Here is a 16,144-nt window from a genome sequence, read left to right on the forward strand (position 1 = left end):
CCCCAGTCGGCCTCAGCAGATGGCCGCTCACACTGAGCCTGGTTCTGCTAGAGGTTTCTTCCTGTTAAAAGGGAGTTTTTCCTCTCCACTGTCACTACAAGCATGCTTAGTGTGAGGGATTGCTGAAGAGTCAATGAGTCGATGCATCAACTGGTTTTCCTTAGATAGAAAACTTTGAATCAATCTGACTAAGATGATCTGGATGTGAATTGGCTCTATAGAAATAAACTGAATTGAAGCTAGCAGCGGTATATTTCATTCATATTTACTCAAGTGCTAGATTGCTTAAAATCTTCAATAATTTACAAAGAGCATCATCTTAGTCGAGATGAGATAATATTAAAATAACATACCTCGTAATAACTTCCCTTTTTCTAATATCTTCAGCTCTGCTGCTGTCAGCACAGGTGAGCTGGTGCCAAAATAAGGACTGGATATGAACCTGACATGTCCTCGTGTGTTAGCACTTAGCTTGTATTAAAAACGTGGACTGGTGATTGTTATGTCTAATCACCATGTTTTTTTTTATAAATCAATAATTGGAATGTAGTTGAGTTTTAATGTCTGTCATTTTTAAGTGTGAAAAATTGTGGATATGTAGTGAGAGCGTGTGAAGACAGTGAGATGCGAGAGTCTCACGCCCAGTGTGTGAGCCCTGAAAACATTTAAGCAAAGTTTAAACCAGCGTGTCATGAAAACACTTATATCTGTATTTAAAGTGTCTCCCTAGTGCTGTTGAAATGTTTAATGTCTTAAATGTCTGGTTTTATCAGATATGAGCTGAAAACTGTCAGAATCAGCAGAAAGATTTGAAAACATCAGTTTGTGCAGGATTACTCTCTATTAAGTGTTTCCATTAGAATTACTGAATTAAACCAACTTTCTATTAAGGCTTTAATTTATTGTTTTATCACTGCAAAAATGAGCTAGAAATAAGTAAAAGCAACTTAATTTAAGTACATTTACCCTTAATCTGAGCAGGTAAATAAGATGATCTGCCAATGGAATGAACATTTTTACTCTTAAATTAGATAATTAAATAAAATGCACTTGAAATAAGAACATTAATGTGTTTTGCTCTTATTTTAAATGTAAATTGTCTCGCTCCACTGGCAAAGAGTCTCACTTCCCTCCTCAAATGAAGAACAAGTGCACTGATTTTAAGAAAGAAGGACTTATCTAGATTTGGATTTTTTCCAGTGAAAACAGGTAAACATAGATGAGGCTGTGCTGCATATCCACAGCCAGACTAGAACCACTTAGTGCCTTTTATTGGCCCCCAAACACAAACAGAGACAAAGTAGTAAAAAGTGTTTATTTCATCACTCCCCCGATTGTTTGGCCCATATTATTAAATCTCTGCTATAAGTTAGATATTTACATCATTAAGGGCCTCTGATATTATACACCGTCTCCTTTAGAAACATCTTCATTTACGTCGTACAAAATGTTGCAAACATGATCAAGAATAAACCAGAATAACCCCCCCACCCCCCACCGTTTATATCCCACATGATTATAAACCCAGCTGATCACAGACCGTTACCAGTTCACAGTAATCTGATTACCTGACGATATTCCAGTAAGGCTAGCAGTCCTTTATGGTTTTCATAGTTTCAGACGTGGAGAAAAGGAAACTGTGCTTGGAATGGGTTAGTTTGGAGAAACAGCCACAGGTTAGCGTTCCTTCCTTTTAGCTTCAGAGTGCAAATTAAATTCCAGCCGAACGAGAACAACTTAAGCTAAAGGTACAGAGGAGAAGCTATGAGCCTGTTAGAGTCACTGCAATGGAGTCAATCACAGCAATACAACCAGCTGCCAAGTGAGAAAATCAACTACCTCGTCCATCGTCTTCAGCTCACATTTCTCATTTTTCTGCACAGTTTGATGGAAGGAAGCACGGAGTAAAGCCATGGAGTGTCGCGGACCAATCAGATGGTCTGACTTTGGTAATACACGAGCAAATCAGATTTAAAAATGTCTGTGAAATGATTGCGTTCACCTTCCTGAACCGACGGTTATAGCAAAGAGTAGAAACCTAAGAAAACAGAAATAAAAGCTTGTAAACAGCCACCAGGAAAGGATTAATGTTAACCCCAACAGCTCCTCCTGAGGAGCGGCTGGCTCAGCTCCTCTTCCCTGGAGAGGCAGAGTTCCTGCTCAATCCAGGCCTTTTTTTATTGGGCTGAGCGCCTCAGTCGAGTCATTCAGGATAAAACCTGCCGCTCGGATACATTTAGTGGTGCATGTCCTCATGGAAAAAAAAATAAAAATCACCAGATGTTTCTCCATCCAAGGCTGGATTCCTTTAACTCTTCATACGGCGACGATGTTGTTCATCTCCCATTTCTGGGTGCTTTTACTGACGTCGCAGTCCGATATGAACACTTTGTGGAGCAGGTCTGAGCGGTCCAGGCATTTACCTGCAGAGAACAAACCCATCCATCAGCATCACTGCAAACCTTTAAAAGCTTTCCTCTACAGTTGAAATTATGGGGCTCTGTTACACTGTGCTGTTTGGTTCTGATTGGTGACTGCATGAACCCGCCATATTAATCACTGATGAGGAGAAAATACTACATCCTGACAGTTTAGGTCCTTTTTATTCATCCACTGGTTCAGGAATCTGAGAATAAAAGGCTTCAATACATAATAGTGATGGGTCCATTAACCCTGATACGTGGGTGCATGCGTGGAGCCCATAGAGCTAAACTCTATCGATGCATCGGTCGTTTCCAGAAAGTCATGTGACCGATACAGGAGCTGTTTCTAACTGACTGACTCACTAAACTCTGTTTAAAAACGCATCTGTCAACATGATGCAAAAAAATGTTTCATATTTTGCGGTCTATTATTAAAATGATCCCGAATTTTGCAGCAGCTTAAAAGGAATAGGAGCATTTCAGCCGTTGCATTTTTATTTTAATTTCCTCGTTGTGTCATCCTTTTCCTCTCAGTTATCACTCTACTTATCTGAATTAAAGTTAATTTTAAATTGACTCTTAGTTTATTTACTGTTTTACTGCACTTACTCTTAAAAATAAGATTTATATCCTCGTCAACCAACATCTTCATTCACATTTCCCCCTAAATTCAATCAGCTGCCTGTAGTGTCTTTAAACGTCCAGCAGGTGTCAGTATTCTGTCAATATTAACGCAGCATCAATACAGTTTGGCAATAAACGCTTCCAGATGCCTCATTAACCATCACTTATACATAAACTGCACCAGTAGGGGGCAGTCTTGTCAACAATAACACCTTACATCTTTAAGGAGATCTTCTTCAGGGTCAGATATTATCAAACGGTTAATTTAGAAATAGAGTACAGGCACAGATGAGAAACTCTGCCTCAGTGTGAGGCTGTAGCATCGATCTTCACCCTTTTTTCTAATCCAGTCCTCTAAAATGGAGCCTTTAATATAATCTGTAACAGACTGTAACTTTATCTCTATATATCAAACTGCCAGAACTGATCTTAAAATCAACAGATTAGCCCCTAATTTAAGGTAAATCAGATTATCAGCCAGTGGAAGTATGGGGATTTTTTTCCCTTAAGATAATTAGGTGTAAGATAATTGAGTTGATTTCCTTATTTTAATTTTAAATAATCTTATTCCAGTGGGAAATGATCTGTTACCTATTTCAAGAAAACTAAATTACTTATATCTCAATTTTTGCAATATGTCTGTTATAAAACTTTATTTAGGAAATGAATTTATGTTCAAATCTATTCTTTCAAAAATATCTTAATGATGAAAGAAAAGAAAAAGAGAAAATGTGAATAAGGTTCTGGTAGGGTTTAAACTCCAGAGCTCAGACACAGACTGGGTCACTGGAACCGTGTGGATTTCTCCTCAGATTCATTTCCAGGTCGTTTCTCTAAAGTCTGAATGAAGGACAGCGCCATCAGGTCACCGAGCCACAGCGGAGCTCAGCCTCACTGATCCAAACTCCCTCTGGTGGGAAAGAGCGAGAACTGCAGACATTTACCTGTTGGAACATGAGTGAACCGATGGAGATCCTGAAAGCAGAGCAGAAACAGAGGGCAGCTGGTCAGCTATTGGCTGGAAGGGACGGCGATCAGAGGGTTAGCGGTGGAGAGGCTCTCACCTTGAAGTAGCTCCACTCTGTGTGCTGGTTCCTCTCACAGTGTGTGATGATGACGGCTGAGTTCTCCCCTCTGGTCAGGCACTGGTCGTACTGCATCAGCTGGTTGGCTTCATTGATGCGGAACAGCTGCAGAAACACGCAGCATCTGATTAAGATTCTATGATTCGATGGAAACATGCTGCTCTTCAGCTGCAGCACATTAAAACACAACCATTAAAATCATGTTTCATCTAAATAATGAGACACGATGATCTCTGGAAGGAAGATTCTGACCCAGATGTCATCAGAGATCCTTAGACCCTTATATCCAAACCAAGAGAAACAGGTTTCTGACCTATAAACGATTTTAAAAAGCTTTAGATGTCCGACTCTGATTGTTCCAGGTCTATAAGCTGCTACAACATCACAACACACCTCCGATATTATCATCAGCACCCGTTAAACCAGGGGTTCTCAATGTCGGGTGATGAGATTACAAAAATAGACTATTTATCTAAGAGTTGATTCAATATTATGCAAACAATTAGATAATAACTTCTGTTCACAATTAACATAATCGAATGACTGATGTAAAATTGCCTTTTTATGCAGATAATATTCATTGACTGGAGGTTTATTTTTAAAGCACTATTCAGTGCATTGGAAATTCAAAGTGCTTCATATGAATTAAACAATAAAATAGAAGAAAAACAAAAGCAGAATAAAAGCTAATAAAGATAAAAACATGATAAAAGCAGGTAGTAAAGGAAATCAACCTTAAACTAATAATTCCTCAGTTATCAGTTTAACTCCAACAGTCAAAGGCAGCTCTAAACTAACAGGTTTCTAACTCTGACTCCAAAGAACTCAGGCTTTCAGCTCTTTTCCAGTCTGCTGGGAGTTTGTTCCAGATCCGTGGAGCATAGATGCTGATTCTTTACATTTGGTTCTAGTTCTGGGTGAACAGAGTAGGCTGGAACTAGAAGACCTGAGAGGTCTGGGAGGTAGATCCACTGAAAACAGATCTGTTATGATTTGAGATGCTGATCTATTCAGTGATTTCTGGACAAACAGAAGTATTTTAAAGTCTATTCTCTGAGATACAGGGAGCCAGTAGAAGGACTTCAGAACCAGGCTGATGTGCTCTACTTTCTTAGTTTAGTAAGAACACGGGCAGCAGTGTGATCAATTCTACTAAAGATAAATGCATGGATGAGTTTTTCTAGATCCTGCTGCACATTAGTCCTTTAATCCTGGAGATGTTCTTCAGGTAACTGGGGCTTCTCCTACTCTCCCAGAGCTCTTTACTACATTCAAAACTTGTTCCTAATACTGATATAAAAGATATTTTCTCAGATTAAAGGGCCTCAGAGGATCCCTTAGTGTCCTCTAGTGGAGGGAATGAAATAAAGCAGCTAAACACACACAGATATCTGGTCATTGTTACTGATAAAATCCTCACTTTAAAACACACTGTGATAAAGAATAATAAAATGCTCTAAAAAAGCTTAAACTGAAGCTGGGTTTAATTTTCAAAGCGACTTGTGTTTTTCTTAAAGCTGCTAATAGGTGGAACTGTTATTACTAGACACAATAAAATGATTAAATGCCCCATTAAATAATCTAAATAACATTCAAAGTGGTCAATTAAATAAGAACGTTACTAAAATTATTTAAAAATCTATATAATTACTTGACTCTTTGGTTATTAACAAATGTAGAGTGAAATAACTAGATGTGTTTTTAGGGCTCACCAGTCTGTGTCTCTCTAAGCTGAAATGTTTGGGAACTTCTGTGTTAAACAATAACTCAGAGTTCAGATCTTTGACAGTGGCTGATTTTCACACCATAACAGATGACATCACTGATCTCCAACATTGAGGAACCCGTGGCCCATAGATCCATCTGATCCCCTGATCCTAAACTGTTACTTCCACAGAAATAGTTCGACTGTTTCTGTTAAAGGAAAAGTCGCTCATATTCAGAATTCAAACCTCTGAAAGTACTTTAAATATGAAATGATTCCATCCTGTTCAATAAATGATCAGTGTTTTTAATTAAGAGTAATTTTCATGTGAATGTGCTTTACTGGAGGCATCCATGTTTGTCAAAGAACACTACTGCCACCTACTGGTTAGTGACGTCACGGTGCGGTATCGGCTGTTGATCAAGTCCCAGTGCTGTATCTGGTGTTTGTCACAACGCGCTATTATCCAAGTCATCTTGAAAACATTCTTCTTCCAAATGTTGGCTACATATTACGGGTTTTTTCTCTGGCCAGAAGTTCGATGGCAAATCCTCCCTCTTCAAGTTGGCGATCCAACGACCAACCCGTCCGTGGAGGATCAGGTATCAGAAAGGTGGAATAACTCTTTTTTTCACTTTTCCCTGATGTATTCCAGCATCCAGCTGCCATGCACGTGGGCATTGTCAGTTTCACTATAGCTCTGGTGAATTTCAATGGTGAAGTCCTCTGGAAATCTTCAATAATTGTTGTTGATTGCAGATGTGTCTAGTAGTTCCCATTGATTTAGCTTGTAAAGCGGGGAGAATGGCGCTAGGCTTACCGCACCGTGACGTCACTGCTGGAAGATGGCAGGAGGGAGGGGCTACTATGTTTGGGCAAAAATGGACGCTCCCAGACAATGATTTCGACAAAGTTATTGTTTTTTTTTTTCTTTTACTGATTAACGCTAAATTCATTAAATCACTGCAAACATATTAGTTTTAGGTATAAAGATGATTAATTGATTATTCATTGCTGTCAGTCTGGACAGACGTCCATAACAAGCTAATGGCGCTACCTGCTCTGTTAGATGTGTGCAGCTGACCTGGAATCTGTCTGAAAGACTCTTCCATGATTAAATACTGGTTTTAAACTGGAACTAAACAGATAAATTTAATCTAAATGAATGATTGAGATTTAATTAATCGTAAAACTGCTCCAGTCTCAAACATTTATCCGTATTTTCCTCCAGATTTCCTGTTCATAGTCGTTTCTATAGAAAGATAGATTCATCTTATTGACTTTTACCGGTAATAAACGTCTGCCCATCTGGAGTTTTTCAGACCAACTATAAGGTCAGGTTGTTACCTGGTTGCCCCCCATCCGGTGGCAGGGGCCCATTTCCACATTCCCTCCATTGGTGTGTCCCATGCTGTCAATGCAGTAGCTGGTCTCAAACCCTCGGATCTGCGCTCACAGAAGCAGCAATTATAAAGCAATCCCTGCGATTAGTAGAGCAGAATAGGTAGGACTGCATCATGCTTACCTCCCCCCACTCCACGTTCTTTGGAGGAAGAGGGTAGTGATGTGGGATGTCGTAGGCGATCTCCTCCATGAACCATTTGAAACTTTTGCATCGATGCTCCTCTCTGGAAAAGGTTTAAAGCAAAGTGAAACCATTTGATCCATGATATAATTAACTTGATTATTTTCCCTCAGCTGAAGGAACTGAAATCAAAGTAAAAGACAGTTTTAGGGGTGTAAGACGCCACCATCATGTCCCATCAGCCATTCACATCAGCTGCAAACCAAGAGAGACTGAATAAGAATATGTGAAGATAACCAAATTAATTCAAGGAGGGATTTTATTCACCATAGATGCTTCCATTTTTAAATGTATTCAAAATTTTATTGAGAGAATTTGTCCTATTATCTGCAAATAGAGCATTTTGTAAATGGAAATAAAAAAAACTGCAATGCAGAAATGAAAATGTGAAAAAGTTTCAATAAAAGTGACTTTGCCGTTTTCTGAAATAATTTTTTTCTCTTTATTTCATTCTAGACTCTTCTCGAAACAAGATAATCTGCTCTTGTTCAGTATATCAATCTCAAAACAAGAAAAAAAAAATACTTTTTGGACCAGATCTAAGACTGTAGGATGTAATTAGATGTCGACGTTTGCAGCGTTGTGTTTCATTCCTGATTAGTTCACTTGTTTACATTTTTCTTTAATAATCATTTCTTTCCAATTCATTATTTTATGGTTACTCAGAGTGTTCATATGACCGTTTTAGAGTTTTTCTGATATCCAAGTGTTAACAGAAATAAATAAATCGTGAAACAAAGACATCAGTGAGTGAAATGACCCTCTGAGGTGTAGAAGCCTGATTAAAGTCTGATCCTCCATCAGGATCTGAGCTGCAGGGAAGCAGGTGGTTCTAAGGACAGATTTGATCACTAATCAATATGATGCTGGAACATTATTATTCCATCTGACACTGCAAAATGGTCTAGAAATATTCTTAATTTCAGTAGGTAAATAAGATGATTTGCCAATGGAGTGCATCTTTTACTCTTAGAATAAGATAATTATTTATTATGTGCTTGAAATAAGACAATGCAATTGTTTTTTCCTATTTAAAATGTAAATCATCTTGTTCCATTGGCAGAGTGTCTCACTTACCTCCTCAATTTAAGAAAAAAGGACTTATCTAGATTTTGATTGTTTGCAGTGGGAGAACCACATATGGAGGCAATGTTGGTCTCTTTAGATGTGATCATGATGTTAGCAGCATTTCTGTATCATTGATTGATTGATTGATTGACTTTATTGATCTCACAGTGGAGAAATGTACTCGTTACATCAGCTCAAATAGTCAAAGAAGAAGAATGTGCCAAAGGAAGAAAAAGGTGAATACAGTACATCCACAGGTGACAGCTTTTTTTTTTATAGCAGGGTTATTAAATAGGGTGTTTACATGTGCAATGACCCTGTCTAATAATCCATACAGTGTTTGATGATGAACTGATTAGACAGAAAGAAGGACAGACAGCAGCTTAGCTTTAGCTGCTAATAACTTGATGCCAGAACCAGTTCTGTACCTGAAACGCTTCAGATCGCTGATGTCTCCGTAGGCCAGGGTCAGAGTTTCAGGACGGCTGGCGTAGAAGTAGTCCTTATAATCATCCCACCACACCTCCACCACACGGACGTAGTTCTGGGTGCAGACAGCAAAGCATGAAGCCAAAGCTCAGGATGATAAACGCACACAGAAAAAAAACAGCGTTGCTTTCTAAGTAAACCAACTGTGGAAAAAGGATTTTAGATGCTCAGCAGGCATGTTTGTCACATTAGATCCCCCCTGTACATCTGTTGGACGACACGTCATCAGCCGTTCTGTTATAGATGATGGTGGCAGGCCTGATAGATTGACTTTCAACTTTAATATGGGCTCAGAACCTTTATTGTTTTACCCCGTGTACTAAACCAGTTCCCTGACCGTGAACAGGACCCTGTGAAACATATGTGGAACCTTCTTAGGTCAGACTGTCTCTCTAGGAGAGGGTTTGGTTTTCTTTAGGAGCTAAACCCTGTTCTTTAGATCATCTCATAAATGGAGGTATGTTTTTTCTCTTTGCATTTCAAACTGTTCTCAGCAACACCTTTAGCTGTGGGAGACATAAAACTTAGTACAGGACAGGATGCCTGGGACGCAGCTTCGATCGCTGTTCTTATTCTGACAAGAATTTTACAACTGATCTCCTTTAACTGAATTTATTCAGGCTCATATTTCATTTTTTATTTGAAGTGTTTTGTCCTGTCTCTCTCCTAGTTATAGTTATGGGCTTAGCTGTTACTTTAACTAACTGGATCTGCTAACCTTTATCCTCTAAGGCAGGCATCCCCAACCTCGGTCCTTCAGGCCCGCTGTGCTGCAGGTTTTAGAGGTTTCCCTGCTTTAGCACAGCTGATTATAATGATTGCAGTAGAGCAAAAGCCTGTTAATCAGCTTTCAATTAAAATCAGCTGTACTGGAGCAAGGAAACCTCTAAAACCTGCAGGACAGCGGGCCTTGAGGACCGAGCTTGGGGATGCCTGCTCTAAGGCATGAACACTGTCTCAGAGCTCATCTGTTTAACTGTTTCTTTCCCAGACAGAGTCAGCTGTGGAGCTAGTTTAACGCCACCCTCTCTATCCTAGAAAGTATTTATATATCAGTTATTTTTTTATAGTCTGCTTCTGTCTCCTTGAACTCCAGTCGGCCTCAGCAGATGGCCGCTCACACTGAGTCTGGTTCTGCTGGAGGTTTCTTCCTGTTAAAAAGGGAGTTTTTCCTCTCCACTGTCGCTACAAGCATGCTTAGTGCGAGGGATTGCTGAAGAGTCAAGGATAGAATGCAAGCAAATGATTGCTGTGTCCATGTGTTCATCCAGTAGGAATAAATCTTATCTTGTAAAGTCAGCTGGTTTTCACACTTTGAACCATTAATCTGACTGGATGATCTAACTGAATTCCCTCTGTATGGATCCTTCAGATGACGCGTTCTGAATAGATGAAATAAACTGAATTGATGGACAAACAGAGCTGCAGGTAAGAATGACCTGGAAAGAAAACCAGACCAAGACAGATATGCCTGTTCTATGTAATCAGCAGCTGGATAGTCCCTGCTGATGGATAACATCCCCACAGAATAATGCTGCCACTCCTTTATTTCACAATAGAGGAGAATGTTTTGCTGTGTTCATTTTTTTGCAGTTTATCCAGTATTAGAAAGTCTGAGGAGTTTGAATGACTGTGCAACACCACCAGGAGTGCTTGTGTCGAAGCTCCTGAGGCTTCTGCAGTCCTACCTTTAGCGTGGGGGAGGAGCCAACGTGTGCAGGTGGGGGGTTTCCCTGCCAGCCCTGCAGCCTGTAGATATGGCCGACACGAGAACATGGCACAAAGAGCAACTGGCCGCCGCACTGCCAGATCTGCAGGACAAACCGGGAATCATTACGACAAAACAGACCTTCAGCAGCCAGACGAACACCACAGAGACGTCATCATATAATATCATACCTTATAGGATATTTCAAAGTTCTCTCCTCCCCATATCTGCAGGCCGGGATCATACAGACCCAGCTCAAAGAAGAACTCTCGCTCTATAGCAAAGAGACCTCCGGCCATTGCTGGAGATCTACAGCGACAGAAAACATACATCAACAAGCAGCTGATTAGCTACTGCTGCTTTTTAGAGGGAGATTATTAAGAAAACACAGATTTGAAGATGAGAATTAATGGGAGGCGATGTGAGCATGAGATGATCAGACAGACAGAGTCCCCCGATGACATGAGATTAAAGAGGAGGTGAAACCTGCCTGTAAACCAGAGGAAACGTCCAAAAAGCCAAACCCAGACTTTAGATGCAGAACCTCCAGGCCTCTCCCGGGGAGACAGAGCTGAGCTGCAGCTACTGCCCCGGAGGGCCGGGGGTCTGTGGGCTGAAAACAGCTTCAGTCCAGCTGAGCGGGAAAATCCAGCAGATAGCAGATCGTTTAGTAGGTTAGTTATGAAATTTGGTTGCTTAGATATGATATACATTACATCGAGCTGTCCTTATATGGTTTTTAGAGGCTGCTGGAACGTAGTGTATATCATAAAGAAATATGGCCAGTTATTCCAGTCCAGGTGAGTCAGGAGGTATTGCTGATTGGTACCTATAAGGCTCAGTTACTGTTTTTCTCAGGTTTTTTTCCCTGTCTCCGAGCGGGATTCTCTTCCAGAGCATGCTCCAATCCCACGCTCCTCTAGCAAAGCCGTTCTCGTCTCCTCCACCTTGGGGCTCGATGTTGAACCTCTGGCCGTGGATGGAGTCGATCAGAGGCACCGTACAAACAGTTCTGACAGTAGAGGGGGGGGGGACGTGCAAACAGGACACATGGAAGGGGTAGGGGGGTGGGGAGGGGGTGGAGGACACCAACCAAGACGATGCACGACACAGCACAGAACACGGAGGGTGTGGGAGATGGAGACAGAAAAAGATCAGGGGTGAGTTGAACATGCTGAGTGTAAGTACCGGTAGGGTTGGGTGGTATATTTTCTCTTGGCCTTCTCTTTCTGGCTAAGTGGGACTCTCTTCCAGAGCAGGCTCCAATCCCAGGCTCCTCTAGCCAGGCCGTCCTCATCTCCACCCTGCTGGGGCTCCATAGTGTACTTATTACCATCTATATAATCTATCAGGGGAACTGTGCAAACTGTCCTACATGTAAACACACACACACACACACCTTGCATTGAGATGTGAGGCTGCATGGAGGGAAACCTGCTCCGTTATTGTTGCAGGAAAAATAAAGACACATTTTGTTCATGAAAATGGGGGGAAAAAAACATATAAAAAATGTTTCATACTTCAGTAATGAGACATTTTATACATGATAAGCAGATAAATAAGCAATCCAGAAATGACACTTGGAAAAATGTTTCAATAAAAAAAAAAGAAAAAAGTTTTCAGTAACTTTTCTGTCTTCTCAGATTTTTATTATTAAAACAAATGAAATAATGTTTAATTGTCCACATTTTATTTTTTCACTAATTTTATTAACATTTTTTTATTACAGATTTTTTAATTTCAAAATCTTTTTTTCAACAGAATTTAGATTTTTTTATTTCTCTCTTTCAGATTAAGTTAAGATTTTTTATATTCTTTTTCTCATTATTGGTTGGGAAAGTCTGGATCGAGCTTAAAGTGAAGAGAATATGATGCTTAAAACTCAATCTGACCAAAAAAAACACATTCAATCTATAAAACCTGTAAAAGAAAGTTATGGAAAAAAAACTGGGAAAATCTGTTAAAACATGAAAAATAAAACATTTGAAAGAATAAAATCTAAAAAAATTAAATTGATTTTTTTTAAAGATATCTAAGAAAACAGCAGAGTATTTTTGTTTTAAACAGTTTTTAAAAGTATCATCCCTGGATTTCTTTTTATAATGTAAAAATACATTCTGTGAACAATTTCTATTTATTACAGGATGTCTTTTTATTTTTCTTTGCAACAATAATGGACCAAATTTACCTCTATAATGTAGCTGGAGCAGAAACAGCTTCATCATGATTATACTTCAGTAATGAGCAGCTACATGTCAATAAATCAGAACAGCATGAAAATAATCCCAACAGAGAATACATTGATTACAGATTATTGATGATAACTGGCAGATTAAACACTGATCTAGACAATAAAAAACATTTCAATGTAATATAATGACCTTCATGAAAACAGGAAGATGGAAAGTCTTCTTTCATAGATATAACTAAATTCCCTCAAGTCATAAATAAACACGTTAAAGAGTAAAAGGACTCTAAAAAGATTTTTCTTAAAGTTAAGCACAGAACACACCGAATCCGATTTTGCGTCCAATCCGACAGCAAATTGCGCCTTAAAGGTTGTGGCGTTTAGCGCTCATTGAAAGTCAATGGGGATGATCACTATAGACATGATTTCCTGAAGGGGGCAGCGTAGCTCCAACTGAGATAGAGCCTAGATCTATTTTAGTCGGACTACAGAATTCAGCAGCAATTTCATGGGTCTGACAGGAAGAGAGACGCTGTTACAAAATAAAACACATCCGCCTTGGAAAATAAAATAAAATCTATTAAAAAAAGAAAGAGTCATTTCTGGAGTCTGACATCACGTATATAGTAAGCAGGACAGACTGGAGCAAAAACAATGACTGAAGCATTAAAAAATTTTAAACTTTCCCCATGACAGGAGTTCAGGAGGACAGATAACAGATAAAGTAGTGAGAAGTAGTGAACAGTGCAGTTTATCAATCTCTTTGAAAAAAAAAAAAAGCAATAAAGTAAGGTGGAAGAAAACAGTCTCATTGGAATCTGCCTTTTTTTGTACACCGAACAACTAAACTGTTTGCAGTTGAAGTTTTTGATGCTGATTTTTTTGCAGCCTATTTGTTTTGTAGTTGAATTTTTTGCAGCTTCATTTCACCAGATAAAAATTCAGTGTAAGGAATTCATTGTGTAAAAGAATTCAGTGTTTAAAATTTGGTGTACAAAAATAGGCAGATTCCAATGAGACTTCTTTTCTTCCATACTTCTCTATCTGCTCTATAACAGATATGATAGAGAAGCATCTTGCTTTATAGCTGCGCCGATGATTTATTATTTAGCATTTTTTAGTCATTTGTATAACCTTTCATGATCTGTCAGAGTCAAAAGTGGGAAATTGTTTTAATGTGTGTATAGCACAGAGACAGAAGTGAAAATAATCTGCACAGTTCGGCCCATCCTGCCTAGTCAGACCCTCTCTATACGCGGTCAGTGGGACGTGGGAAAAAAATCAGACCAGAGATTAAAAAGTCATGCAGCCGGTGTGTTCAGGGCTTTATGCGTTAAGATTCCTGCTGAGCTTCACTTCTAAAGGCCTAATGAGGACAGCAGTCAGAAAACGGGTCCAGCCTACCTGTCCTCTGAGATGGGCCCAACAAGCGGAGCGTACCAGTTGATTCCAACCTCACAGTGAGCATCCAGGTAGATCAGAACCTACAAAATAAAAGCATGCTCCCATCAGCAGACGTTTCCTCTGCGGTCTTCCTTCTATTCTTTCCACTTCTTTATAATGCGTTTCCATCCTGGCACTGAAAGGCATCACAAACTTCACACTATTTGGATGTTTCTCAGTCAGAACACCTCTTATTTTGACAAAAGAATAATCCCAAAAACACTATTTTCTAAGTTTTTAGGGGATGAAACAGGTTAAAATGAAGCAACAACCTTTGTAAAATCCAAGCTCATGCCTTTAAACCAATGACTTGGAATCACTGCGGCGCAGCACCCACCACACCGCAACGGTAAGACCGGAGTCGGTGTGAGCCGGGGGTTATGCATGGGGTGGGTTTGTTCCACTGGGGGGAGTGAGTGTGTGTGATTTTTTTAAAGGTATAAATGTATGTACTGATATGCCCCAGTCAGATCTCTATCTCTCCGTCCGAGGACGTTAAATAAATTTAAACATTATCGTTTGCAATTAAATGCCTCCGACTCTGTTTCCTAACTTCACAAACGCTAATGCTTGATCTAAGAGGAGAAAGATGGAGCAGCAGAAGGACAAAACTGAGATTCTGAAAAGCCTCAGCGCTGAGTCAGTGCGCTGATCAAACCCGCTATCAAAGCTAGATCCCATGCTGAGAGACAGAGAGCAGACGCTGATACCTGTCCTTTGGTGGCCTTATTGGCTCCGATGCTCCTGGCCTGGATCAGTCCCTCCCTTTTATCATTTCTGAAGAGTTTCACCAGGCCGTTCCACTGCTTGATGTAATCCTCCAGACGCTCCTTCAGGTGGACTGCAGCCACATAGAAAACAGACATTTTCACAACCACTGGTTACAGTCAGACTCATTGTGATTAGATGGAAAGATGTCAGAATGTGGAGAGGCTGTGGATCATAGTTTAATTGCTTTAGTTATTAATGAAGCTGGTTTCTATATATTAGCCTGTAACATATTCCGGTGAGGCACATTTATCTGTGCTGCTAAATGCTTTTTTATCTTTAGGAGCAGATGATCTACGCCTCAGCTTCTAAATGAACAGCAGAGATGAGAGAAACGTCTGAGTCTGTCTGATGAGGGAATCTGGAGCTTTGTTCTCTTCCAGACATCCTGCGCTCACAGGGAAATCTGTGGGAACTGCATCACTACCGACTGACTTAATCAGGATATTTCTGATTGTTCATTGGGAAAAACATCTCTGACATTATATCAGTCCAGTCAGGAAGCATAAGGCAATTATTTCCAGACTAAATCAGGGTCAGGTGGGCCACAAGTTGTTTGATGAAATTTTGTTTTCTTGTTTTTTTTTGGGAACACAGACAGAACTTCAGAAAATGAGAACAAGAGCAGGTATTTGGGAATTAACAGCAATTTGGATGTACTTAAAAACGAGGAGCAGCGGAGGGAAACAGACGTAAAACGCTGGAGGAGAAAATATCCCATAAAGGAAACTGTAGTTCTATAGATAAAACAAACTATAACAGGTCATCCTCACATATTAATCCACTTGATAGAACGTCTGATTTGATAAAATATCCAGTAAAGCTCTCTGAGGGCTGGCAGTGGTTTCCTGCTGCTTTGCATAGCGGCTAAGAATCAATATAAAACATTTTCTCTAAGCACCAGAATATAAAATCTACTATTTAGTTAATGTAGGTATTTATAAATTGTTTAATCAACGTTTTAGTGGATTAATAATGATCAGAGATCTGTTTCTTTTCTTAATATATAAAGAAGTCCATCCTTTTTAGGTACAACCAGTGCAGTTCAAAGTCTTTAA

At 39.6% G+C, this 16,144-nt stretch overlaps 1 protein-coding gene across 4 annotated transcripts in view; it reads right to left on the reverse strand.

Moving 5' to 3' along the window:
* Nucleotides 1-2,189: 2,189 nt before the first annotated feature.
* The window catches only part of galnt7 (polypeptide N-acetylgalactosaminyltransferase 7), a 25,761-nt gene continuing 11,806 nt past the window's right edge, over nt 2,190-16,144 (reverse strand). For 2 of the 4 annotated variants that reach the window (XM_015397808.1, XM_015397806.1), the window contains exons 5-15: nt 15,029-15,159; nt 14,280-14,359; nt 11,876-12,058; nt 10,879-10,996; nt 10,668-10,790; nt 8,919-9,034; nt 7,363-7,465; nt 7,185-7,283; nt 4,112-4,237; nt 3,992-4,022; nt 2,190-2,423 (exon numbers count right to left, since the gene is read on the reverse strand). In XM_015397808.1, coding sequence (XP_015253294.1) covers nt 2,317-2,423; nt 3,992-4,022; nt 4,112-4,237; nt 7,185-7,283; nt 7,363-7,465; nt 8,919-9,034; nt 10,668-10,790; nt 10,879-10,996; nt 11,876-12,058; nt 14,280-14,359; nt 15,029-15,159 — 1,217 coding nt within the window. In that variant the 3' untranslated portion in view covers nt 2,190-2,316. Of the gene's footprint in view, nt 2,424-3,991; nt 4,023-4,111; nt 4,238-7,184; nt 7,284-7,362; nt 7,466-8,918; nt 9,035-10,667; nt 10,791-10,878; nt 10,997-11,516; nt 11,700-11,875; nt 12,059-14,279; nt 14,360-15,028; nt 15,160-16,144 lie in introns of all 4 variants that reach the window. The other 2 variants (XM_015397807.1, XM_015397805.1) reach the window with 1 other exon arrangement.

The sequence above is a fragment of the Cyprinodon variegatus genome, unplaced genomic scaffold (genome assembly GCF_000732505.1).
Source record: "Cyprinodon variegatus isolate N-32 unplaced genomic scaffold, C_variegatus-1.0 Scaffold887, whole genome shotgun sequence".
Taxonomy (NCBI): domain Eukaryota; kingdom Metazoa; phylum Chordata; class Actinopteri; order Cyprinodontiformes; family Cyprinodontidae; genus Cyprinodon; species Cyprinodon variegatus.